This window comes from Octodon degus, unplaced genomic scaffold, assembly GCF_000260255.1.
Source record: "Octodon degus isolate 3935 unplaced genomic scaffold, OctDeg1.0 scaffold00026, whole genome shotgun sequence".
Lineage (NCBI taxonomy): Eukaryota > Metazoa > Chordata > Mammalia > Rodentia > Octodontidae > Octodon > Octodon degus.
The window spans coordinates 2,509,331-2,533,861 of record NW_004524602.1 but is presented as its reverse complement, the minus strand read 5'-3'; the positions used below and the strand labels follow the sequence as shown (position 1 = coordinate 2,533,861).

General features: G+C 56.0%; 2 protein-coding genes across 5 annotated transcripts in view; one reads left to right on the top strand and one right to left on the bottom strand.

Annotated features, from left to right (window-relative positions):
* The first annotated feature begins 2,277 nt into the window (after positions 1-2,277).
* Positions 2,278-21,556, top strand: Snx33 (sorting nexin 33). 4 transcript variants are annotated; one of them, XM_023712616.1, is made up of 3 exons: positions 2,278-4,850; positions 18,195-18,356; positions 19,712-21,556. In XM_023712616.1, the coding sequence occupies exons 1-3, from the start codon at positions 3,389-3,391 to the stop codon at positions 19,837-19,839; spliced, it is 1,752 nt and encodes a 583-aa protein (XP_023568384.1). In that variant the 5' UTR covers positions 2,278-3,388; the 3' UTR covers positions 19,840-21,556. The 4 variants fall into 4 exon arrangements, with proteins under 4 accessions (XP_023568384.1, XP_023568386.1, XP_023568385.1 ...); XM_023712618.1 differs by having other exon boundaries at positions 18,195-18,294; positions 18,739-19,804; XM_023712617.1 differs by lacking the exon at positions 19,712-21,556 and having other exon boundaries at positions 18,195-18,828.
* A 16-nt stretch (positions 21,557-21,572) lies between these two features.
* The window catches only part of Cspg4 (chondroitin sulfate proteoglycan 4), a 30,321-nt gene continuing 27,362 nt past the window's right edge, over positions 21,573-24,531 (bottom strand). The window contains exon 10 of the mRNA XM_023712608.1: positions 21,573-24,378. Coding sequence (XP_023568376.1) covers positions 22,544-24,378 — 1,835 coding nt within the window. The 3' untranslated portion in view covers positions 21,573-22,543. The remainder of the gene's footprint in view (positions 24,379-24,531) is intronic.

Sequence of the window (24,531 nt, the reverse complement as noted above, 5' to 3'; positions counted from 1 at the left end):
GCTGAGATCACAAGCATTTGCCACCATGCCTAGCTAAAGAAGTATTTTTATACATGTGGTTGACACTTGTCTCAAGACCCACCACACCTTGCTGGATGCATGTCTGTAATCCCAGCTACTTGGGAGGCTGAGGCAAGAGAACTTCCAGTTCCAGCCCAGCCCTGCCAATTTAGTAAGAACCTGGCAGCAAGAACCTAAAACAAAACAAAACAAGCCTCAAAATGCTCTTATTGAGAACTATTCTGGTCTAGCCTACCCCAAACCCTCCCAGTTTAGCTTCTCCCTAGCCCATTACCCTTGTATTGCTGGTTTGATTCCCTGATAGATCTACTTAGAACTGGACAGAGTGCTTTGTGCTGTTGAATCTTGGGGCACAAACAGGAAGTTGGGGATGTGCTGTTTCCTGAGCACAGATCAGAGTCCTAGCAGGAAAGAGAACAAGCTCCAACTAGAAGAAAATGGAATCAGAGAATGCCTGCCAAAGGAACAGGCAGGGTGCAGGAGAACCACACGATTAGCGCAGCTTCCAAGATTCATACTGTGGGCTCTCACCCGTAGATGTGAAGCAGGGAAGGAATTTCTGTTCGATAAAGAGGGCCTAGAAATAAGGGTGACTGGTAAGGGCGAGGAAGCAAAGGTGCCTGGTACAGATATGGGGCTAATGCTTCGATGGGCAGCATATAACTAGCCAAAATGTTCCCGACAAAACTAAAGACAGCAGGATAATGGCTGGAGACCCTGGGGTTGGGCTGGAGTCAGCCCTTTGCTGGGTTTGCAGAAATTCCATTGCCTGCATGCAGTGAGCCCGCGCAGAGAATTTACACCCTTGCTGGCACTCAGACTACTAAGGAAGTAGCTGCTATTGTTAACCCAGTTTGCAGGACTGATGACAGGAAGGCACAAGGAAGCCCACCCTGCCTTGACCTCTGGCACAGAAATCCAACTCTCCTTTTCAGTTATGAAAACTGGCACCTGAGCTTCCAGAGTTTGTACATAAGCCTGCTCCTCAGCCCTGCATTACTCCCATGAAACCAGGTTTTGGAGCCTGGCAACCCTGTCCCTCAAAATAGCTAAAGGTGGGTATAGGTGGTCCTCTGCCTTTAACAGTACTACCTGAGCCAGCTAGAGACAAGCAGGAAGAACAAGAAGGAGAAGGTCTAGCTAGGGGGGTTGGTAAGGCTTCAGGGCACATCCAGGAGTCTTACTTTAGGCAGCTTCTCCTCCAGGAAGCCATCCTTGATCCCTGTCCCACCCAGGTTGGCATAGGTGCCATCTCGTGCACTTTGTATGGCTCTGGCCACCCGAGGCACATCTGAAGGTTCTGGAAGGTAAGGGTGACATCTTACTCCTTTTTCTTTTTTTTTGTACTGGGGATTAGACCCAGGGGTTCCCCATAGGTAAGCAAGTATTTTCCTGTCTGTCTACACCTACAGCCCATCCTTTTTTTTTTTTTTTTGAGACAGGGTCTCACTATGCAATTCATGCTGGCCTCAAACTCAGAGATCCTCATACATCAGTCTTCCAGTGCTGGGATCATAGACTTGCGCCAGCATGCCTGACTTTTGTTTTACCATTTTTGTAGCCCAGGGCCTAGTAGCTACTCAATGTTTTTCAGAGGATGACTGCAGGAACCAGGACTGCCTGTCGTGCCTAGCACAGGGCTCTGCATAGTGTTGGGTAGGGTCAGTGCCAGGCCAAAACCCACTGCTGTCTTCCAAAACATTGTTTTTTCCGGAGCCTTGTCCTAGGCCTCCTCTCTCTCCTGCTGCTGCTGGCCAGGATGGACCCACCAGTCCCCTACGGCAAGCTCTCCTTCCTTAAGGGAGTTGCCCCGGGTTGGGGTGTTCCCCGTCCTATCTGGCTGGGGAACCCGGACCCACAAGGAGATTTAGTCAGAGTCTGTCGGGGTTGCCAAGGCCGCTGTGGCCCTCGGGGGCACAGTATAGGAGCTGGGGGTGGGAGTGTAAGAGGGAAGGAGGGCTAAGGGGAAAAGGATAAAGTGGGGACGGGTGCCCCGCCTCCTTGACTGCCTGTGCCTCCCTTCACCCCTGCGTACCAGCAGCGCACGTCTCCTAAACTCCCGGAGTTCTCCGCATTAGTGCGCTGGGGCGAGCAAGGGCGCCCGAGCCCTGTGACTCCAGCGACTGTGGGCTGGGCGAGCGGGCTCCGGCGGGAGCGCAGGAGCGCGGTGTCCGAGTCCCGCCCGGCCGGGGCGGAGCTGCGGGCTCCCGGCCTGAGACCGCGGAAGTGCGAGCTCTGCTCCCTCCGCCCCCTCTCCCCACCGCTCACCTCCTCCCGCGTCTCTCCGGGACGCCACCTCCCGGTGTCGCCTTTCTTTCTTTCTTTTTTTCCTTTTTTCTTGTTTGTTTTGGAGCTGGCTGTCGGCTGGAGGGGCTGCGCGGCGGGGAGGTGGGGCACACGGACGGACAGAGGGACTGACGGCCAAGCTCCTGCAGGCCGGGCGCGCCGGGGACCGGGTTAAGCGCCCCGGGACGGCGTCCGCCTGGCCACCCCTGGATGGGGTCCCGGGACGCCGTCGGGGTCAGCTGCGGGCTCAGGATGCCGAGGAGTTAGGCAAACAACAGAGGCCATCGAACGAGTGTCCTGGGGTCGCCCTCTGCACCCTGGGTGGACACGGGCCGGGCCTTGGGGACCCACAGAACCACCGCCGGCCGGGGTCGTGGACTTGGCGGCCTGTTGTGCAAACCTCGGCCCTTGTTTTCCCCGGCCCAGATCGTTGGGAGGCCGCACACATCCACCCTTGGAATTGATTCAGGAGAGTGCTGCTTTTCTCCTTGCTCCTCTTGGATTTTCTGGATTTTTGAAAACCCAGTGGCCCAAGAGGAGGAGGAGGAGGAGGAGAAGAAGGAAGAGGAGGAGGAAAGGCCATCTGAGGAATGCGAGAGCCTCCCCCAGCCGGAGCAGCCAGAGGCAGCAGGGAGCTAGAGGGAAGAAGGGCCCTGCCTGCGTTTCTGGGACGGTTTGTTCTGAGGGAGCCTCTTCAGCCTTAGAACATTGTTCCGGTGGAAAGTGTTGAATTCTTGCTGTTGCAAAGCTGGTTTCTCTGGGTGGCTTGACTTTTGCACTGGGAGGAGGGGAGGGAGGGCTACCCCTCCCCAGGGGCTGCCAAGGAGGAGAGAAGGACTATGGACTGAGCCCTGCCTGCCCTGCCCACAGGCAATGCCCAGACCCCCATGGGGCAGTTCCTGGGCCATAGACACTGCTCTGAAGAAGGGGAGGCTGGACACAATCTGTGGGTGCTGAGGCACGGCCTCCTGAGCCCAGAGACAGCACTGTATAACAGGCATTGAGCTGCCAGTGCGTTTTGTTCACCTTGGTCTGGAGCACCAGCCTCTCCTTCCCATCTTTATCCACCAGTAGCACCACCATGGCGCTGAAAGGCCGAGCTCTTTATGACTTTCACAGCGAGACCGAGGGAGAAATCAGCATCCAGCAGGATGAGGACCTAGTGGTCTTCAGTGAGACTTCTCTGGACGGCTGGCTGCAGGGGCAGAACAGCCGTGGGGAAATGGGGCTCTTCCCTGCCTCCTATGTGGAGATCATCCGTCCTGGTGTTGGTACCAACCATGCAGACTACCCAGGCTGCCCTGTGGGCCCTCTGGGCACCCAGGTGAGTGCCTACAACAGCTCTAGCCCGGCCAGGAACAGTGGTGGCAGTGGCTTCCTCTCAAACCCTGGCAGCTTTGAGGATGATGATGAGGACGACTGGGATGACTGGGATGATGGCTGTACGGTGGTGGAGGAGCCACGGGCTGCTGGGCTGGGTGCCAATGGGCATCCCCCACTCAACCTTTCCTACCCAGGGGCCTACCCCAGCCAGCACATGGCTTTCCGGCCCAAGCCACCCCTGGAGCGGCAAGACAGCCTGGCATCAGCCAAGCGGGGCAGCATGGTGGGGCGCAACCTGAACCGTTTTTCTTGCTTCGTGCGCTCTGGTGTGGAAGCCTTCATCCTTGGAGATGTGCCCATGATGGCCAAGATCGCTGAGACCTACTCCATTGAAATGGGGCCCCGTGGACCCCAGTGGAAGGCCGACCCCCACCCATTTGCCTGCTCTGTGGAGGACCCCACCAAACAGACCAAGTTCAAAGGCATCAAAAGCTACATATCCTATAAACTCACCCCTACCCACTCAGGCTCACCTGTCTACCGGCGCTATAAACACTTTGACTGGCTCTACAACCGTCTGCTGCACAAGTTCACCGTCATCTCGGTCCCCCACCTGCCTGAGAAACAGGCCACTGGCCGCTTTGAGGAGGATTTCATTGAGAAGCGCAAGCGGCGGCTCATTCTCTGGATGGACCATATGACCAGCCACCCCGTGCTCTCACAGTACGAGGGCTTCCAGCATTTCCTCAGCTGCCTGGATGATAAGCAATGGAAGATGGGCAAGCGCCGTGCAGAGAAGGACGAGATGGTGGGCGCCAGCTTCCTGCTTACTTTGCAGATCCCTACAGAGCACCAGGACCTTCAGGATGTGGAGGACCGTGTGGACACCTTCAAGGCCTTCAGCAAGAAGATGGATGACAGCGTCCTGCAGCTCAGCACTGTGGCATCAGAGCTTGTGCGGAAGCATGCGGGTGGCTTCCGCAAGGACTTCCAGAAGCTGGGCAGCGCCTTCCAGGCCATCAGCCAGGCCTTCCAGATGGATCCCCCTTTCAGCTCTGAGGCCCTCAACAGCGCTATCTCACACACAGGCCGGACCTATGAGGCCGTGGGCGAAATGTTCGCTGAGCAGCCCAAGAACGACCTCTTCCATATGCTCGACATGCTATCCCTCTACCAGGGCTTGCTTTCCAACTTCCCTGACATCATCCATCTGCAGAAAGGTAGGCCCTCGGCAGCCAGGGGACTTCCCAAACTTGATGCTCCATCAGACCCTGGGATGGGGGTGGCCTTAGAATGGGGCAACTTTCTGAGTCTGTCTTTAACTGTCATTCACTCAACAAACATGTTGGGTATATCCTCTGTGGCACCCTTGTCCTCATGGTCATGGTGCTCCACATTTGCTGTGGCTCAGCTTAGGCATTTTCTGTCGTGTCTGGTTTACGCCATCATGCATGCTATTGGGCTGGGTCCTGGGAACACAGAGCTGACCAGGCCCCAGGCCCAGATAACAGGAGCACAGTGAGCAGCCTGTCTTCCCGCTTCACAGACTCCTGGCCACCTTGGCTGCTCCTGTCCTCCTATCTGTGCTCCTGAGCTCCTATCTGTGCAGGAGGATCCCTGTCCTCATTTGCAGATTACAGAACTACAAGGAGGTTGCACAGGGAGCTGTGGCCCAGCTGAGACTGTCCCTTCCTCCTGCCACCTCCCAAGGCCCAAGGCTACCTTGGCTGCCTCCCAGGTCCAGCCGTGTTTTCGATTCCCAGGGCCCCATCTGTGGAGGAGGGACAGGATGGGCCCCTGCCTGTTGCTGCTGCGCTGTGCAGGAGCTACCAGGGAAATGAATCATCTGGGTCACAAGGGGGCATAGACAGGCTGGGGAGCAGAACTGGGGGTCCAAGGCACTGGCTGTGAGGCTCAGCCAATCCCCCTTCCCAAGCCTGGCTTCTCTTCTTCCCTGGGGTGTGAATCAGGGAGTGACCATGCAAGTGGTAGAGTTCTGAGGACAGTGGCAGGTGGATGTCAGGAGAGGTGTGGCCCTCCCTGAGGCTGCTGATAATTCTGGAAGAATGGGGCAGGACCCTGAGCCCTGAGGTTAGGCCTGGCTAGTGGGAGCTTGACTCTGGGTGGGGTGAGGCAGGCTTCCTCTCATTCAGGGGACAGTGTAGCCTCTCCTCATCCTTGGGTGCCAGTGGAGTCTGGAGAAGGTGGTGGCTCTCGTTACTAGCAGAGTGACTGTCAGAACTTCTCCTCTCACCTCTCCTTTTCCCCCTAAACATTCCCTTTCAGTTCCAAGAGACACAAGGCCCGAGTTTTAGTCAGATTGTTTCCCAGTTCACCGGTGCTCTGGGATGTGCCTTCCCTGCCCCCTGCCTCAGTTTCCTCTATTTGGAACAAGAGGGGAGCCCCATGAGCTGTCAGGCTTTGGAAGGAGGGAGGGGGAGGGTACCCGAGGGACCCAGCAGCCAAATGGTGCTTTGGGTCTGCACTGGGTGCCATGGGGCAAGTGCCTTCTTGGGCGGAAGTGAACCTCACCTGCACCAGGCCTGGGTAAGCTGGTTCGACCAGCTCCTCCATGGCGTGTTTCTGTGTGGGCAGCAGGAGGCTAGGTCTGATGATGAAACAGCTCACACCATGCAGCTGCTGGGGCAGGGCTGGGGCAGAGCAGGGGCAGCAGGGTGACCCATGCCCAGGGTTCCCAGAGCCCTGGGCTCACAAAGAAGCCATAAGGCAGGGAATCAGAGTGCAGGAGACTGTGTCTGGGTCCCTCTGAGTTATTTCTGGGACTCAGAGCCACTGTTCCCTGGAATAGCCATGCAGCCTGAAGCAGAGGCTGGAATGCATACCGTCCACCTGGAACCCCCGTGGCCAGGTTCCATGGGCTTCTTTAGGTTATGGAATCTGGCCTGGCATCCAGGGTGAGTGAGAGAGGAGGGTTTGGAACTGTTTGAGACAGACCTGGGCAGGCTTTGGGGATCTTGGCCAGGAAAGCCCTATGGATAGAGGTACTAGGTCCCAAGTCTGCACAGCCTAACCTCTGCTCTCCTCTGAGGCTTTTATAAGTGGAAAAGCATGCTGCCATGAGCCACCACTAGCTGAGTACATGTTGTAACACCGAGGGAAGAAGCCTGGCACCCAGCTCCTGGCTTCCTGAGCTCTGGGTCCCTGCAGATGCTGTCCTCAGCTACTCCAGGCAGGCATTGTCACAGAAGTAGAAGCACAGCTCTATATGCTGTGAGGAGTGGTGAGGAGTGTCACATACAGGATGGTCTGTCCCATGTCACAGTGGGGAGAACTGTAGCTTAGGAGGAGCAAGTGTTGTTGCAGGTGGCACAGTGGGGACTGGAGCTTAGCCTTCCTGCTCCCACCCGGGATAGATGGTGGTTACTTTCAGGGGACAGATGGTTTGAGGCTGCAGCTTGGGAACCTGTCAGGGAGCAGGGATTCTGTGGCTGGTGGCTTCAGCTTTCCTTTACCCATTGCTGGGACCTGGCTGCCAGGCAGCCAGTGAGTGACCCAGGCACTCTCAGTGACTTTCATAGAACACAAGAGGGATGCTAAGTGGCTGCCCTGCTTCCAGTCTGCTTTGCTGGGTGGGAAAACTTAGCCTCAGCTGGTCCTGGCCCCAGAACTGAGTCACAGGGTGGGGAAATGACAGAACAGGGTGGGGCCTCTGCCTGTCCCCACCCCTGCAACCTTTGCCCCCATCCCTGGCTCCTGTCTACCATGAATACCATGAATACCGAGCCAGCACCGAGGGGTAGGTTCCTTCTTGCTCCAAGGGGAGCTATAGGAAAAAAGCCTTTTGAACACAGATCCAGTCTCCCTGCAGCCAGCCTTGCACAGCAGGTGGGATCTGGGGCCCGCTGTGATCTCCTCCTCAGGTTGCTTCCTCTGGCAGAAGCTCAACTGCAGTTGATTGGTCCTGCTGTTGTTTTTCAGGTTTTCTTCCCTCACTCCCCTCATCTCTTTCTGACCTTTTAGTGTGTGTGTGTGTGTGTGTGTGTGTTACTGATTAAACTCAGGGCCTTTGCACTGAGCTACATCCCCAGCCCTTTAAATTTTCATTTTTATTTTACTTTATTTTATTTTTTATTTTTTGGTGGGAGTTGAATCCAGAGCCTTCACATTGAGCCAGTCCTTTTTTTTTTTTTTTTTTTTTTTAAACAAGGTGTGGTAAATTGGCCAGTATAAGTCATACACCCTTCACTCTGCTTCTTCATATTGAGCTACATTTCTATTATTTTTTTTCTTTTTTTTTTTTTTTTTTTTTTGAGACACGTCTTGCTACACAGTTTGGGCTGGGCTTGTGCTTACTCTTGTAGCCTCCAGGCTGGTCCTCATAGTGATTCTCCTTTTTCAACCTCCCAAGTGCCACCATGCCTGGTTCCTATTTTATTTTATATTATTTTTGGTACCAGGAATACAATTTAGGTGCTCGAGATTGCTAGGCAGGTGCTGTGCCACTGAGCTGGCCCTAAATTTTTATTTTTTTATTTTTATTCTTATTTTTTTATTTCAAAAGTCTTGCTAAGTTGCCTAGGCTGGTCTTGAACTTATGTTCCTCCTGCTTTGGCCTCTCTGTGTGGTGGCATTACAGCTGTGGCCTATCACATCTGGCTTCTGTACTTTCTTCTTATGGGACCTCCTGCCCCATGGGACCTTCTTGACTCCCTGTGTCCATTCTGGGCTCCCACAGCAGAGGGTTGCTGGACTGTTGCAGAAGGCTGGGGGCAGGAAGGAGGCTGGGAGTACAGAGGCAAGTCCCTGCCCCTCAAGACCTCAGTTTCCCCTTCTAGTTGGGGACAGGAAGGAGTTTTTTCTGGGGTGTCTTCAGCTCTGCATTCTCTTACTGCCCCCACTGTAGGCCTTGGGGTGGTTCTGGCTCACTTGCCCAGGGCCACACTGTCAGGATGAAGCAGGAGCAGGGTGTTTGAGGAGGGGGATAGAGGGCTGCCTGCTGGACCTGGGAGCTGAGCACTGCACATTTCTTTGTGTTCTGCTGGGGCAGCCCACAGGCTCCGGAATGGAGTCTGCTTCAACTGCTCCTGGGGAGCAATTAGCCATTCAGTTGCCAACAGAGACAGGTGCTGCCGCTCCTAAAGGCTTCCAGTTATGTCCAGCTTCAACAGAGAGCCATTGCCTGGCATGTAGTAAGTGATTCATAAGTGCATTTTGGATGCATCTGACAACTTGAGTGAAAATAAAGAGAATGCCACCCTGAAGGACACAGGCTCTCACCTTGAAGAAGGAGTGGCGAAGCGTGGGTCCTGGTTGTGCTGTCTGTGTGCAGTGGATTCTGGGGTGCTGCCTTCCACACCCTGCCCATCTCTATCATCTTTGCAATTGATGCTGTCCTGTTCCTCGAATGCCAGGCACAGATAGGAGGCCTTCTCCTCCCGCTGGCTTAAAGGCACCACAAGTCAAGTGTCCTCTAACCCACAGCTGAATCCATTCACCAGTTGCTTGTTACTCTTCAGAGTCTTCTAGGTTGAGTTCCCTGCCTGGGTGGATTCCCCACTCATGCCCACCTGTCACTTGGATATCACAGTAGCTTCCTGTGGTCTCTTGGGGCTGCTGGATGTGGGAGGCACACCAGGTGGCCTTTGAAGAGCTGCTTTAGAGTGACAGGCAGGTGGGGGACCAAGGGACAGATGAGATCAGGTAGCGTTTTCCCAGGGGGACTGGGGATGCTCTGGTGTGGAAGCAGTACCCGATCTAGGCCTTGAATTATGAATGGGCATCTAGCAGGCAGAGGTCTGCAGTCAGGAAAGAGCGGGGAGGGTTTGATGACTGCAGGGTCAGAGTGGGCCAAGAGGGTGGGTATGGTCCTTGATCTGCACGTGGTGGGAAGCAGGAGGTCACCTAGTTTGGAGGTTAGATTGGGGTACTTTGGGACAGTCTCTGGGCAGGCACAACAGCCTTAGGGGACAGTACAGTATCCCAGAGATGGAGGTCACCCACAGGATCTGTTGTGGGCCAGGCTTCTCTCCTGGAGGACAGGATAGGAGCACATCAAGCTCACAGCCCAGGACAGGTGGGCAGAGAAGGCACCGGTTGAGGGGGAACCCAGGGCTCCTCTGAGGAGCCTCCAGAGACTGAGGGAACTAGGAAGACTTCCCGGAAGAAGAGAGGCCAGGAGGCATTGGGAGGTGGTGTGAGCATGAGATCTGCGCTGGGGATTCGGGAACTGCCCAAGCCTGGTGTAACCACATCTAGGAAGGCCAAGACTGCTCAGTGTAAGCCACTGGTTGTGCCCAAATGTGGAGGGAAGATGGTGTGGTAGAAGCTGCAGCAGTAGAGGGTGCCTTGGTGGACACATCCAGGAGGCCAGGTCACTGCCTGGTCATTGCTCCAAAGCAATGTTATCCACCACTGGGAGGCAGGGGCAGGCAGGGTATGATGGCTGAGTCCCCTTCCCTCACCTGCCTATCCTTGCCCACAAGGCGCCTTTGCCAAGGTGAAAGAGAGCCAGCGCATGAGTGATGAGGGCCGGATGGTACAGGATGAGGCTGACGGCATCCGCAGGCGCTGTCGTGTGGTGGGCTTCGCCCTGCAGGCTGAGATGAACCACTTCCACCAGCGCCGCGAGCTCGACTTCCAGCACATGATGCAGAGCTACCTGCGCCAGCAGATCCTCTTTTACCAGCGTGTGGCCCAGCAGTTGGAGAAGGCCCTGCGCATGTATGACCACCTCTGACTGTGTGCCCCACTCCCCATGGCCTGGTCACAGTGGGGCTGGGGCTTTGGTGGGTGAAGTGGGTGGGAGAAGGGGCTTTGGAGCCGTTCTGGCCAACCTGTTTTAGAGATAGGGCAGGGCAAGGCCTGGCCGCCCTCACCACCCCTGTTCACTCAGTGCCCCTATGGTCGGGGACCAGTTGGTGTGTACCCAGTCTGGTTCTTGTCCCAGGGGGGCCCCCATCCAAGTCAGGGGTCAGACACAGCATCATGCAGAGGTGATGCAGTGTGACAGGTAGCTGAGGAGGGGGCTCCTGGAAGCTCCCAGGTTGGTCCAAGCTTCCTGCGACCAGCATAGGCAATGTTCCAGCAGCATGTCTGGATGGAATGAGTGACAAGGACCTGCCAGACAGAAAATGGAAAGGATTTTTGGGGAGAGGGGTCACATGGAGTCTTCTCTCCCTTACCTTTCCCATGCATATTTGGTGTCCCATTCATGGGGTCTCTGGCATGGTAGCAGAGGGAAGGGATGGCCCTTGCTCCCTGTCCTACCCTGTCCTTTGCAGGAGGGGCTGCAGGCAACTCCTCCCTGCAGGCCTGTGCTTCCCCTGCCCTGTTATGCATCCACATTCCCTTGCTTTGGGGCCAGGTAGCATATTTCCCCCTGGGCTTGGGGGTGCAAGACAAGCCACAGACCGTAGACCCTAGTGGGGTTTTCCTGGAGGGGATGCCCTCAAATTATGGATTATTTGAGATCCCCAGCAGTAAGTGCCTTGCTCCAAGCCAGCCCAGACCCCAGCTCCCACGGTCCTTGGCTGGGGAGGTGTTGTCTTTGGGAATCCTTCCTGGCCCTCTGTGGGAGCCCAGGGGAGAGTCAGGGATTCAGTTCCCAGCCCTTTGAAGCTCCTAGTCACCTCTGCTGTCTGCAGCCTGTGTTTACATCCTCTAGGGGTTGCCACCACCTCCTCCAGACCAGGGCATGGCTGAGCAGCAGTGAGGGGGACAGTGACCTTTTCACCTCTGCCCCCAGGAGGTCTTGGTCTGCTCATAGCTGCTGCTGCTGCTGCTGCTTGAATTTTTTCTCTTTTTTCCCCCTCCTATTAACATGACAAGAACATAACTCTGTGTGGTGGATCCTGGGAGGGCTGAGGACAGGGAAGGCTGGACCCTGCATTGTCCCTGGAAGCCACTGGATGAGATTTGGTGGTCATGGTGTTTTGACCATAGACCCTCAACAGGTAGGGTATAAGGATCTGCTAGGAGGAGGTAGAGGTGGCCCAGACATTGCTGTCCTTGGTTGTAAGGGCTGTAAGATGGGGTTCCCTCTCTCCCTACAGGGTTTGGCTGCTCTGCTTCCTGTACCCTGAGGTTATGGGAAGGAGGCTTGGGAGGCCTCACCCAGGACACTCCCAGGTGCTTTCCACCCCACTGGAGCCACATCCAGGCCTTGTCTTTGGAAAGCCCCAGTCCAGGGAGGGGTGGGGACACCCAGAAACCATGTCCTTCCCTATAATTCCTGGGTCCCTTGCTCTTTGGTGGTTCAATGCTGAAAACTGAAGATGGCAGCTGGGTCTTTTGGGGTATACAGTCCAGGTGATAGGATCGAGCAGGGTGGACACACTGTCTTCAGGTGGCCAGGGGAATCAGAAGGGCTAGGTTAGGTGCCTCTCAATGTCAGGGCTGCCAGGGAGGCCTTGCCAGGCCAGCTTATGACAAGAGATGGGTACAGACCCTGCTGTTTAGGGCAGAGCGTCCTCATAGGAACTTCTGGAATGAGTCCTCTGGCCCTGGGTCAATATTAGGTCAGATTTGGGACTTTTTGAGGAATTTTCCCCTCCCTGTCCTCCTTCCTTCATTTTTTGGCTCATCATAGGACTTAATGTCTGTCCTAACTCTGCTCAGCTGTGACTTGCTGTGACTCCCTGTGTCGTCTGCAGAAGGCCACTGAGTGTGGTAGGGACAGGGTCTCCTTCTGGCACAGTGTGGGAGGCCCCTTGTTAATGCCACCTGCCCTGGTGAGCTGTCACCCTCTTATGTCCTTTCACTGAGAGGGGCCACCTCCTGTGCCTGCTGTCCTGAAGGTCAGCACTTAGGAAGGGCTTGGACCTTGGAGAAAAAACAGGAAGGGAAGTTTGGGGTGGGCCAGGCGTCCTGAGGTCCCTGGGTGGGGAAAGGTGTGTGGGATGAGGAGTGAGGCATCACAGCCCCTCCGTTTGGCTTCTTTTTGTCTGTGAGGGTTGGGGTGTTGGGGAATCTGGGGTTGTTCTGGGCTGGTCAGAGCACCTCTCAGCAGAAGACTGAGGGATCAGTGGCAGAGAAAGGGGACATACTGACAGGGCTCACTGGCCTCAGTGACATGCCAGCAGGTGTTCCAGGCTGAGCTGGGCCCATCTGCCTGCACTTTCCTCCCTTGCTTTGCTCTGGATGGGGTAGAAGACAAAGCCTCTTTTTCTATCCTCAGTGGCCACAAGTACCTGCATGGGGATGGGGGTACCACTGATTCCCAACCCTGGCCTGGCCTGGGAAGTGGAGTCTACTGTGTGGCCTCATATGGGCTGAGGATAAGGTAGACTTTGGATGCTATGTGCCATTGCCTTGGACACAACAGAGTTGGGAGTCCTGAGCCATGGCTGCAGCGCCAGCTGGAGCAGTCAGGCCTAGGAGACTGGGATGGCCCTGGCAGTGCTGTGACACATTCATGCAGAGACGTAGTCCAAAGCCACAGAGTCACATACAGTCCCACTGCTTGCCTACCAGCTAAAGCTGGCCATGTATACATGCACACTCATGCTCACAAGTCACACCCCGCCACACTGCCACAGAGGCATAGCCACTGTCACTCATGTCTGGCTCAGCGGCTTTGCCATGCACACAGCCACAGATTTGAGTGTCACATGCACTCAGCCATATGCCAATTCCATATATACACAGTACAGGGTCATGCAAGCATGGCTACTTCTAGGCTACACCTGTGCCATCTCCTAGGTCCCTAGTCCAGTTCATCAGAGATTCCACAGGACTCTGAGGTACAAGCAGCCTGCAAGGGCAGGTGTCCCCAAAGGGAGGACAAGAAGCCACAATAGCCCTGGGATACTCGCCTTGAGAGGCCTGGTGTTGGGTGAATGGACCATACCAAGTTCAACTCTTCACCTCATAGATAGCAACCCTGAGGCCTAGTGATCTCGGGAACTACCAACTCACTCGGCAGATGGGGGAGACTCTAGGGTCAGACCCATCTTTGTGTGGGCTCTGTGGTTTGGCCCTGCCTGCCCTGGGCCCATCTCTAGGGCCAAGCTGCTCTGAAGCTGCTGGCTGTGGCTCATAGAACTCCAGGTGTCACCATCTTTCCAGCCCCAGCTGAGCTGCGCTGCATCTGCAGGGCGGGAACAGGACACGGTGGGCCTGCCCAAGATGGGCGGGAGGGACATTCCTGTGTCATATCCTCCTAAACATGTGAGGACCAGGCCTGCCCCACTGCCGTCTGAGTCAGGCCTCTGGGAGCTAAGCTGGAATACCCCCAACAACCACCCCAAAGTTGTTCCCTGCCAGGTGACCCAGTACTTCTTTGCTGGAAGACCCTGGGTCAAGTGGAAATTCACCTCTCCCAGTGGAGATTGGAGCTCTGAAGGGCTGATTGGGAAATCCAGCCACCCCTCCCCCCACAGTGAGCAACACTCTTTGGTTTGGTTTGATTAGCCAACCCCAGCACAGTCCAGTCTGTTTAAAAAGCAGTTGCTTGCATAGCTGTGGCTTCCTTGGTTTACATGCCAGTCTGGGTGACATCTCAATTCCATTTCACAGACAAAGAGACTGAGACTTGGCCAGGGAGAATGGTACCCAACCTAGAATCCCACAGCAAGGCTGGCTAGGGCTGGGCTGGAACCCAGTTCTCTGGCTTCATTCTCAAATTTGAACTGATGAGGTCACTTAGGTCCAAGGGAAGAGGGTGTGGCAGGCTGAAGAGGGTCTGCTTTAGAAGGGAGAGAATGGCAGGCTGGTGAGCCAGCTGCCATGAGGAGAGGGGGCTTGAAGTGCCTGAGGGTGGGGTGAGCCCTGGCAGCCCCTCCCCCCCAAGTCTGAAGGCAGCACAGCATGTGACATCCACAGTGAGTCTGGCTCCATTCGCAAAACAACATGCGTGAGGAGCCTGACTTCATTTTCCTGGTCCTCCCTGGGTTTCTCTCCATTCCCCACATGGTAGAAGAGTCCTCGCTATGATGCAGGAGCCCTGCCTGCGCCAGGCTTCCGTATGATCCTTGGGGATAGCACATTTGAAGATGTCGGATAGGACTGGCACTTTTGTTCACTGATTCATTCAAGACAGTAGGTAGTCCAGGCCAGCCTTGAGCTCACTGGTAACCCAGACTGCCCTCAAACTCCATCTTCTTGCCTCAGCCTCCTGAGCGCTGGATTTCCAGGTATGTGCCACCACCCTGGCAGAGGTTTACACATGGAAGCCCACATACTCAAATTTAACTGTACACTACATTAAAGAGTTTGGTTTACTACTTGAAAGAAACCTTGTCATGTAAATATTTAATTAAAATCTATTATTTTTGGTGTTGCCTTTTTTGTCCCCCCCTCCCCCCCAGTGCTGGGAATCAAACCCAGGCAAATACTCCTCCATTGAGCTACACTCCTAGTCTGGTGTTCTTTCTTTTATTTGATTATTTTTGTATTTTGTTTTTGGTTGGTTGGTGGTTTTTGTTTTTGAGACAAGTGTCTCACTGTGCAGCCCAGAGTGGCCTTGAATTTATGACAGTCCTCCTGTGTGCTGGAATTCCAGTTGTGTGCCACCATACCCAGCTCTATTTTTCCCTCCCCTTTCCCTCCCTTTGTTTTCCTCCCTTCCCCTTCTTTCCTTCTCCCTGCCCCTCCTCTCTTCTCCCTTCCTGCCCCTCCTCTCTTCTCTCCCCCCTTCCTCTTCTCTTCCTTTTAGGTGCTTTGCTTTCCAGCACCTGCCCCTGGCTGCACACATTGGTCTAGGTTGCTTCCTGTGGAGTGGGCCTTGGCCCTGGGTCCCTGCCACTGTAGTCCCAGGCAGTATGGGGCCCTTGGTTCCTCCTTGTTCATGCCTGCCTCCCTTGTCTGCTCTCACTGCCCATCCTGAGGCCCTGAGAGAGAGGTTCAGTTTTCTGCTCTTTGGCATGCAGGGCTTTTCTGTGGCTCCTGCACCAAAAGCTAATAAGTGTCTCTTCTGTGGCCTCTGTCCCTGTGGCTTGTGGTCCTCATTCCACAGCTCCTGCCTCACATCCCATTTAGCAAGAGGCTCTGGGGCTGCTTAGATGGCCCATGCATGGAGTCATAGGGACCTGGCTGTTCTTTGGGGTCCACCTGGGAGGGGGGCAGAAATCCCAATGCCTTGGCTCTTCCAGCCACTTGAAGGTTTCTCCCATCTTCCAGTGTATCCTGTGGTGGACATGGGGTGCCCATTATTTCCTAGCCTGTGTGCAAGAGATTATCAGTATCATTTTATAGACCAGGAGCTAGGACCCAGCAAGGGAGGTGCCGAAGCAGCAGAGGCAGGGGACGAGATGGTTCCCAGGCCTGGGCCATCTGTGCTGAGGGGAAAACGGCCTGGAGCAGAGAGGTCAGAGCTGGCTGGGGCACTCAGGCTCCTAGAGCCTCTTCCTGGCATGCTGAACCCCTTGCTGCCATGGGTGGGCATGCAAAGCTCACCCCATACCCTTCTGTCCCCTTGCTCCCTCTCCCTCCACCTCCAGAGGTAGGACAGCAGTATGTCGGGACCAAGCCCAAATCCTACCCAATGAGCTCTCAATGTCAATCCAGGGACATAACTGCACCAAGCTTCCGTTTCCCATTTACGGCAGAGTTCCAGGCCATGGGGAAGGTTCTGTCCAGACAGAACATGTCAGCTGGCAGCGCTGTGCAGCCGGCCCTCAGCAAGAAGTGGCCATGATGCCAGCCCCTGGCAGAGTGGATAGTGGATAGAGGTGTGAGCTGGAGTCCTGGCACTGCACCTCCCAGGCAGGATAGTGGACTGAGCAAGCTGTGTAGGCCACTGGTGGCTGCTGCCAAAGTGAGATCAACTTCCCTCTTCTAGACCTAGGTCACACTCCTATGGGGTGTCCCTTACTGTAGAAGGGGTGAGGCCTTCTGGAGGCCTCCTGGCTTTTGTGGCATTCCTTGGTCCAGACAGGAGGGGCCCCAGGCCATGGCTCTCACACACACACACACACACACACACACACACACACACACACACACACCAGTGCATATGGCAGCACAGTCCAGGTGTACCTTAAGCCCTCTTGGATGTCATCGTTGGGTGGCCTTGGCTGGGTCAGTGCTCAATTTGTGCCCCCAACCCTCCAGCAGTGGTTGTCATAATTACTCAGGGCTTCACATAAACCTCCTTGCCACTGTCTTGTCCCTGGTGTGCCATGTCTTCAAAGCCACGCAGCCCAGTCAGGAAGGGTGGGCCCAGGGCTGCAGCAGCAGATAGTTTTCAGTCTTGCGTGGCGCCAGCCTAGGCTCCATGCCCACTGTGAGCTCTGTCATTGCCCTCAGCAGTCTGGAAGGTGGAGCCCCTCCTGCCAGCATTCTCCACAGATGGTGGCCCAGGGCTCTGAGTCACTCTGGGGAGCTTGGGCAGCTCCCCTGTGCAGGCCTGGACTGAGGTCTGTCTGAGTCTTAGTTGAGCCCTTTCCATGCTCCTGACTGCCTTTCACAGACTGCTGGGCCAGTCCACAGAAGAGTTGGGGAGCAGGTGGCAGATACGAGGGGGGTGGCTGTGTCTTCATGTTGGCAGGTGCAAGGCCTGAGGGTGTGGCCCATGGAGAGCACTGAGCAAATATTCGTGGAGCAATGATTTCCTGCCCGGCCTCAGTGTGGCAGCCAGGCCTGCTGTGGGCAGGTGGTTGGCAGGGAGACTGGGTAGTGGCCTCGGCCACTGCACTGGTCTGAGTGTCACCAGGACCTTCCTTTCTTTGAGGCCAACATGGGGCAGTGAGAGAGCAGGGAAAGGCTGGGCTGGAGGCTAGGAGGGTCTAGGCTCGGGTGGGGCAGGCAGAGGTGGGGTGACAGCAGTGGGGTCTATGCTTGGTTGAGGGGAGCCAGAGTGACCTTCTATACTCAAAGCTAATCCAGCTCACATTCCCCCACAGAGTCAACTCCAGGCACCTCTGTCTGCTCACACCCACAGGGACCTCTCTGATCCCACCTGGGTGCCTCTCCTCTTTGCTTTTGGGTCCTGGGTCTCATCTGTCTCTCGCTGTCCTCCTAGGCCTGCTGGCACCTCAGGCCCTTTGTGTTTTCCATCCTGTCCAGAATGTTGTCCTACTGAAGTAGTATGAAATTTGTACCTCAGTGAATTTAGATTTTTGCTTAAATGTCACCCCCACTAGAAGCCTTTCCTGACTGAAGAGTCTTCCTGGTTCCTCTGTTCCCTTATGCTGCCTTCTTTATTTCACTTAATACCAACTGCCAATTATACACATGTGTGCATTATACTTATTGCAGAGAATTTCAGACTTGCAAAACCATAAATTCATACAATGGGTCCCCAAGTGCCCATCCCTCAGCCTCAACAGTGGTCAATATTGGGCCAGTATTTTAAACAATCAATTAATTTGCTGTACTGCAATCCCATAGCCTTTATACTAAGATATATGCTCAGACCTTTTTATTCTTAATTTTTGAGACAAGGTCTCACTAAATCATAAGTTGGCCAGCCTGGATTTGGACTTTTTATCCTTGTGCCTCAGCCTCCCAGAGCACTGGGATTACAGATGTGCTTTGGCCAGCATTTTAACCTCCCTCCCTCCCTTGCCTCCCAGCGAATTCCCCACACCCCATCATCTGCAGATCTTCCTGTGCAAAGATTATTTTTATTTTAACTGTGTCTCTTTCTGGCCTGTCTCTCCCAGGGATGCTGCTTCAGGGGAGCTGGTATCATGTCCATCACACACTCATCGCAGGTGACTCTGGACATCTGCAACCCTGGGGACAGTGCGTGTGCAGATTCAGGTTTGCTCATGCCTGCTGCTGTCAGGGAGAGTGCACGCACGCGGCCCTGTGGATGCATGTGGGTGTGCACGTGTGTGTTGCCCTGCAGCTGGTGGCCGAGTACACGCCTTGCCCCTGATGTCATCTCCCACACCCCCAGGACCCAATGACTCAGTGTAGGCTGGGCATGTCCCAGCTCAGCCCTGTGCAAGCCTGAGAGCCCCTCCTTGTCCTATCCTTGCATGGCAGGCCCCACCAGTGGTGTGGGCAGTCTCTTGGCTCCTGGCACTGAGGCCGAGCCCAGTGCCACTGCTCAGCACTGGCTGGGCACAGAGTGGGGTATGTGTGTGTGTGGGCGTGGTGTGGAAGACAGCACCCTAAGCCCAGGCCACAAGGTCTGCCTCCATCCAGCTGAGCCACTAATCTACTATGTGACCTCAGCCTGGTCCCCGTCTTCTGTCTCAGGTCCTGGTCTCAGAGGTGGAGCTGCGCTTCAGTCACTGTACCTGAAACTCTTCTGTGCAGTGTGTCTTCTAACCACCTGGGCACTGGCTAAATGCAGTCTGACTCAGCGGCTGGGACAGAGCCCTAATTTTCTTTTCCTTTTTTTATTTTGGTGCTGGGGGTGGAACCCAGAGCCTCGTGCATGCCAGGGGCAGGCACTCTACCATGGAGCCATATCCCAGTCCAATCCTTTGTTCTCAATGGGCTCTTGAGCAATGCTGGTGCTGCCGGCCCATGGCCCCTACTTTGAGCCTCAGAGACTTAGACACCTCACCTTGTCTCAACCTTTAGAACCCAGGAATGGTCAAGGGGGCATCTGGTGTTTAGCTTTGGGCTTTGGGATAAGAGAGCCAGCAGCTCTTAGGTTGGGGGACAGGGGTGCTCCCTTTTTTAGTAGAAAAGTCCCTTCTTGGCCACTGGGTTGCTCCTGTCTCTGTAGGGGCCCTTGTGGCTTCTGAAATGTGAAGGAAAACAGTGCAACCCACTAATTATCCTGGTGGCCACAGGTGGTGACACCCTTAATAAGGACAGAAGCCATCAATTACTATAATTCCTTATACCAAGGATGCAACATAACCAGGCAGTCGTTAAGCATCTCCAGATGCAGTGTGGTCAGCCTTTTTGTCTAAGGACAGAAGGAAGCACAGGCAGCTTCTCCTCACTGGCCAGCTCATGCTGCTGGGTGAAGGTGCACATCAGGGATTGGCAGTGACTCCTTGGAGTGTCTGGGGCTCTTGAGGAAGGGCTGGATGGGTCCAGTCTGCACCTGTCATAGCATGCTTGGCATAAAATGCCCTGCCAGTGTCAAGTAATTTTCGTGGTAACTGCACAGTGGTAATCGGAGAAGACCTCAGCAGGATGGGGCAGTAGTCCACTGGGTCTGGGCTCCCCTCTTGGTTCTTCCACTTGCCAGGGCTCCTTTCTGTGTGTCCAGGACCAGGAGACCCCACCAAAGAACTTTGGAGGTCTCAGTTACTTCACTTCTTTAAGATCAGCAGCCTTCCAGGGCCCCAGGAAGATGCTGGCAGTCCTGGCGTTTCTCATTGGTTGGGAGGTAGGTAGGGTTCCACAGCTGCCATGGCAACCCCACTTAAAGGACCAGCTTGTAGAAGGGCTCAATGGTAGCCCCTGTGAGCAACTAAGTGGCAAACACTTAGTGTGGACAGCAGGAATCCAGGGATCTGTGCCCCTGTAGCAATCCCTGTACATTCTGGGGTTCACTGTTCATTATCCAGCTCTGCTAATGTCAGTGTGGGTCCCCTAATGGGAAGGGTATTGTCCTGGCCCCCTTAGCTCTGTGACAAGGCATAGGAAAGATGTATGGACTTCTGAAGTTGGTGGGTACCTGCCTGTGTGTGAACGTACTGCACAGGTGGTACTGGGCCGTGCCATAGGTTGAAGATTGAAGACTGTGTGTGAACCTGTGTTCCCATGCACAAGTATGTGCCATGGTTTATGTGTGTATGAGGCAGAGGCAAAGACCCTTCTTCCAGAGTTCCCGAACATGTGTACGTGGTGTGGCTCCCATCTCCAGCTCCTTATAAGAAGGAGGTGGTGTTATTTCACAGCATGGAGGGCAGCTTTCTTAAAAACTGTGGGGACACAATGAACAAGCCAAGGCCCTATGCCATGCCAGCCTCCCAGCTCCAGTGTGTCAGGGAAAGACCCTCTCCCTGGCCTTGGCATGAAGCCTGGTGCCAGCCCACTGTCCAGCCCAGGCCTGGAGGAGCAGAGCTGTGTCAGCCGGTGCCAGCTCCCTGGGGGCAGGGCTGCTGGCTGTAAACCAAGTGAACGAGTGAGCAAGTGAGCGGGTGTCATCAGCCCTCCGAGGAAATCTGAGCCAGGCCAGATCCTGCCTGGCGGGTCTGTCACCCCCAGCTTGGCTTACACTGCCGGCAAAACTGGCTGCACTGGGTAGGGGCTGGCCCCAGATAACAAGGCCCTGGAGTCCCAGCTCTGAGCTCCTGCAGGCAGGGCAGGGCAAGCATGCGGTGGTATATGGAGACATCCTCAGCAGGGTTTGCTTAGCCTGGGGTGCCACAAAGACCAGGTTTGTCCTGTGAGCTCAGGGTTCGGAGGGTTCTCTGGGTGCTCAACCACCCTTCTTGGGGGGCAGTGCTTTTTGGGGTGGCAAGAAGAGCCTCACGGGGCTAGGATCCTGTCTATCCTACTGCTACCTTACTGTGTGACTAGCCAATCCTCTGACCCTCTCTGGTTCTGTCTCTTCCTGGTTTTTTGGGACGCTTTCCATCATAATATGACTGGTGCCAGGTTTCCTTTGCAACTCCTGGGAGTGGAGAACCAGGGGCTGGATGCTGAGATGTGGCAGGTACATGGGGAGGGTGGCCCAGGGACAGGATGGAGGGAGCAGGAGTCTCACCTCTGGCCCTCACTCCTGGCTCCAAGGTTACAGATGCCAGGTACAGACAGAGGTCATCTTAGTGCCCAGAAGCAGGTCAGCTAAAACTTCTTTGGGTTCCCTAGTGCCTCAGGTCCCATCTCTAATCAAAGGATAGGCTGTCTGTCTGGGTCCAGTGACCTCTGGCTTTTCTGGGTTCTTTTTGTTTCCTCTGCCTTTTTCTTTTTAGGTCTGGAAGGGCAGCCCCCACACCTGCCCTCTGCACAATGTCCCGGCCCTGGAGCCCCTGCTGCCCTTGCCTTGGTGATTCAACTGTGTGAGAAGTGGGTGGAGACTCAAGCTGAGAAACCCAGGAGGACTGGGAGCATTTATTTTCTTTCTTTCCTTGTAGAGGGAGGACGTACTTCATCTCTACATCAGTCAGGGATTGTGCCAATCATCAGATTGGCACAGCAGCCCTGGATGGCCCCAGAGGTGGACACGCAGGGCTTCCCAGCCCTCCTCACCCCATTGCTAGCCCTGGAGAGCAAGGCTGCCCAGAGAGTCAGACGAAGCACACACAGCTGTCAAGAGCCGCCCAAGCCCCATTTATCCAGGCTGTAAGGACCAAGGCCCCCACTTGGCTGTCCCCAGTCCTCAGGGTGCACAGGCACTTTGGTGGCTCAAGATCCCCACGTCAGCCCAGTCTGCTCTGGGCTTGCTCTGTCCTTGGCCCATCACAGTGGCTCTGGCAGTAGAAGGGCTCCAGACTCCCCCATCCCAACCCGGGAGGGTGTGTGTGCCATTAGGCCCTGCAGGCCCAGCACCATGTTAAATAGCTTCCTTGCAATCCCCTGAAATAAACCACTTCTGAGCACCCACCCACCCTGCACCCCGAATATATTATTCTATAGGTGAATGCCTTTTGGAGAGGAGGGGCACCCCTCCTGCTCCCTGCCCCCAGAAAACCATGGCCCTAAAATCCTAGAGGTGGAAAAGGCTGCCCCAGCCCTGGGCAGAGATGGTAGAGGCCTGGGGTGGGCTGGGAAAGCCAGGATCAGATCATCCCCTCCACCTGGCCCATCTCCAAGTCTCTCTCCTCCTGTCCTTCGTGACAGCTTGGGTCAGGCATGACTTATTCAATGACACAGACCCAGGTCCAAGCAGAGTGCTGACCCCCCTAGGTGACTGCCCTGGCTTTAAAAGTCAGACCAACTCCAGGACACAGGCCTGACTCAGCCACCTCTCCTCTTGAATCCTCAGTTCTCCAGGTTCTGTGAACTGGGAGAGTCCAGCTCTTGACTCCATCCATCCTGTACCCTGGGGCCGCTCCTGGCATCCACCGCCTGGCTCTCCAGGTCTCGCTGTGGGGACTCGCAGCGCCAGGGAACGGGAGCAGGGCCTACCAGCCAGCACTACCCTCCTGGCTCACACCCAGTACTGGCCGTTCCTGAGGGCAGGGTTGGGTGTCCGGCAGAACTGTAGAAGCTCGGGGTCGGGCTGGCTTCCCGGTGGGGACCCCTGGCCAGGCACGGCGGTGAGTGGGATGGCCTGGCCTGGCTCCACCTTGCGGAAGGTCTCTGTGTCACCAGCAAGGCCATTGCGGGGCTTGGCAGCCAAGATCTGGACATCATGCTTGCCTGTCTTGTTGCGCTTGCGGAGGTAGAAGAGCAGCGGCAGGATGAGTGCCAGGAGCAGCAGGACCAGGCAAACGGGGACGATGACACTGAACATGTTGGCCTCTAGGAAGCCCAGAAAGCCACCCCTGGCCACAGTGGGCACCGGGCTGGACGCTGCTGGGGCCAGCCCACCTGTGGGGGTGCTGCTGTCCAGCTTTCCTGCTTCTGTCCGAGCAGCCTCAGGGACACTGAGCAGCGCCACACTGTAGGGCCGAGCTGGATCATAAGGTTCTGTGGCAAAGTCCAGTGAGGCCACGGCGGGCGGGACACCCTGGGCCCATAGCTCCAGAGTGAGGCTGTCCCCTGTGGGCCTGAGTGCCTGGCCCTCTGGCCTGCCCACCTCTAGCCCCAGCCTCCCAGCCTCGAGGTCCTGCTGTGTGAAATGGTCCACGGGCTGCTGGCTCTTGGGCTCCATCTGTGTTCGGGGAACACGCACCAGCCGGCCATGCCGGGGTCCCACCAGGAGCCGGAAGCGGGGTATACTGCCTGTGTGGTTGGCCAGCTCACTGGCATCCAGCACAGTAGAATCCAGGCGCAAGGTCGCACCCTGGGGCCAAGGGCCATCTGCTCCTACATGCAGCAGGGCCCTCACAGTGACGTTCACCGTGGCAGATGTGTTGGCACCTCTGGCCAGTGCCAGGACCCGGAAGTTGTCAGAAGAGGAGGAGAAGTTGGTGAAAGTGAAGACTACCTCCCCCTGGTCCACCTGCAGCTGGCTGAAGGCTGAGGTGGGCTGTCCGCTCACCAGCAACTGCCCATACTGGGGCCCCTGGGTGAGGCGGTAGACCGTGTCTGGTTCTTCCCGGTCTGAGAGCACCCAGAGCTGCTGCCGGCTCAGCGAGGCATGCCCTGAAGCCTGGGGCACCTCCAGAGGGGCCTGCCGCTGCACCTTGATGGCAGATGGCAAGATGTCCACAGCCAGGGACACAGGCAAGGGCGGGCTGGCCCCATCAGACACACTGAGCTGGAAGATGCCCGCCACACTGCTGCCATTGGCTACAAAGGCCAGCCGTCCCGCGTCCACATCAGCCTGGGTGAAGCGGGTCACGGGCCCCGGGCTGACCCCCACCAGGCTGAGGAAGCCGTTGTGGGGAGCTCGCTGCACTTCATACTGGATCTCCCCAGGGGCTGAGTCTGGGTCCACCACACTCAGCTGGGATCGAGAGACAGGGGCACGGGAGCCCCGAGTGAGCCGGAGTGGCACTGAGGCCTGTGGCTGAGGTGGGCGCTCATTTACATCCCGCACGGTGATGGTGAATGCCTCCACAGTTTGGGGTCCCACCACGGAGGTCCCTGCTGGCCCCTGGAGGTGGGCATGGAAGCGGAAGCCATCCTGCTGGGTGCCACCACCGCCGTGGGCATACACCAGCTCCCCTTCAGCCAGCTGGCTCTGCAAGAAGTGTGGCCTCCCTGCGTGGAGAGGTTCCTCAGACAGCAGTAGCTGGCCCCGTGTTGGGAACTGTGTCACCTGGAACAGCACATCATGCTCGAGACGCTGGGGTGCGGGGACACTGGCCAGGAGGTTGGCAGCATCCAGGGCAGCCACAGTTATCTTCGCCCGTTGGCCCTCAGAGACCCAGAGACCTGGGGGTGAGATGCCAGCTATGAGGTCCAGCCACTGTGGGAAAAGCTAGAGGTCTCGGGGCCCCCCAGGCAAGGCCAGGCCTCCAAGTGGGCCAAGTGCTCAGGATGCAGCTCAGGGTCCCAGGGAGGACAAGACCTGTGTGCAACCTGATC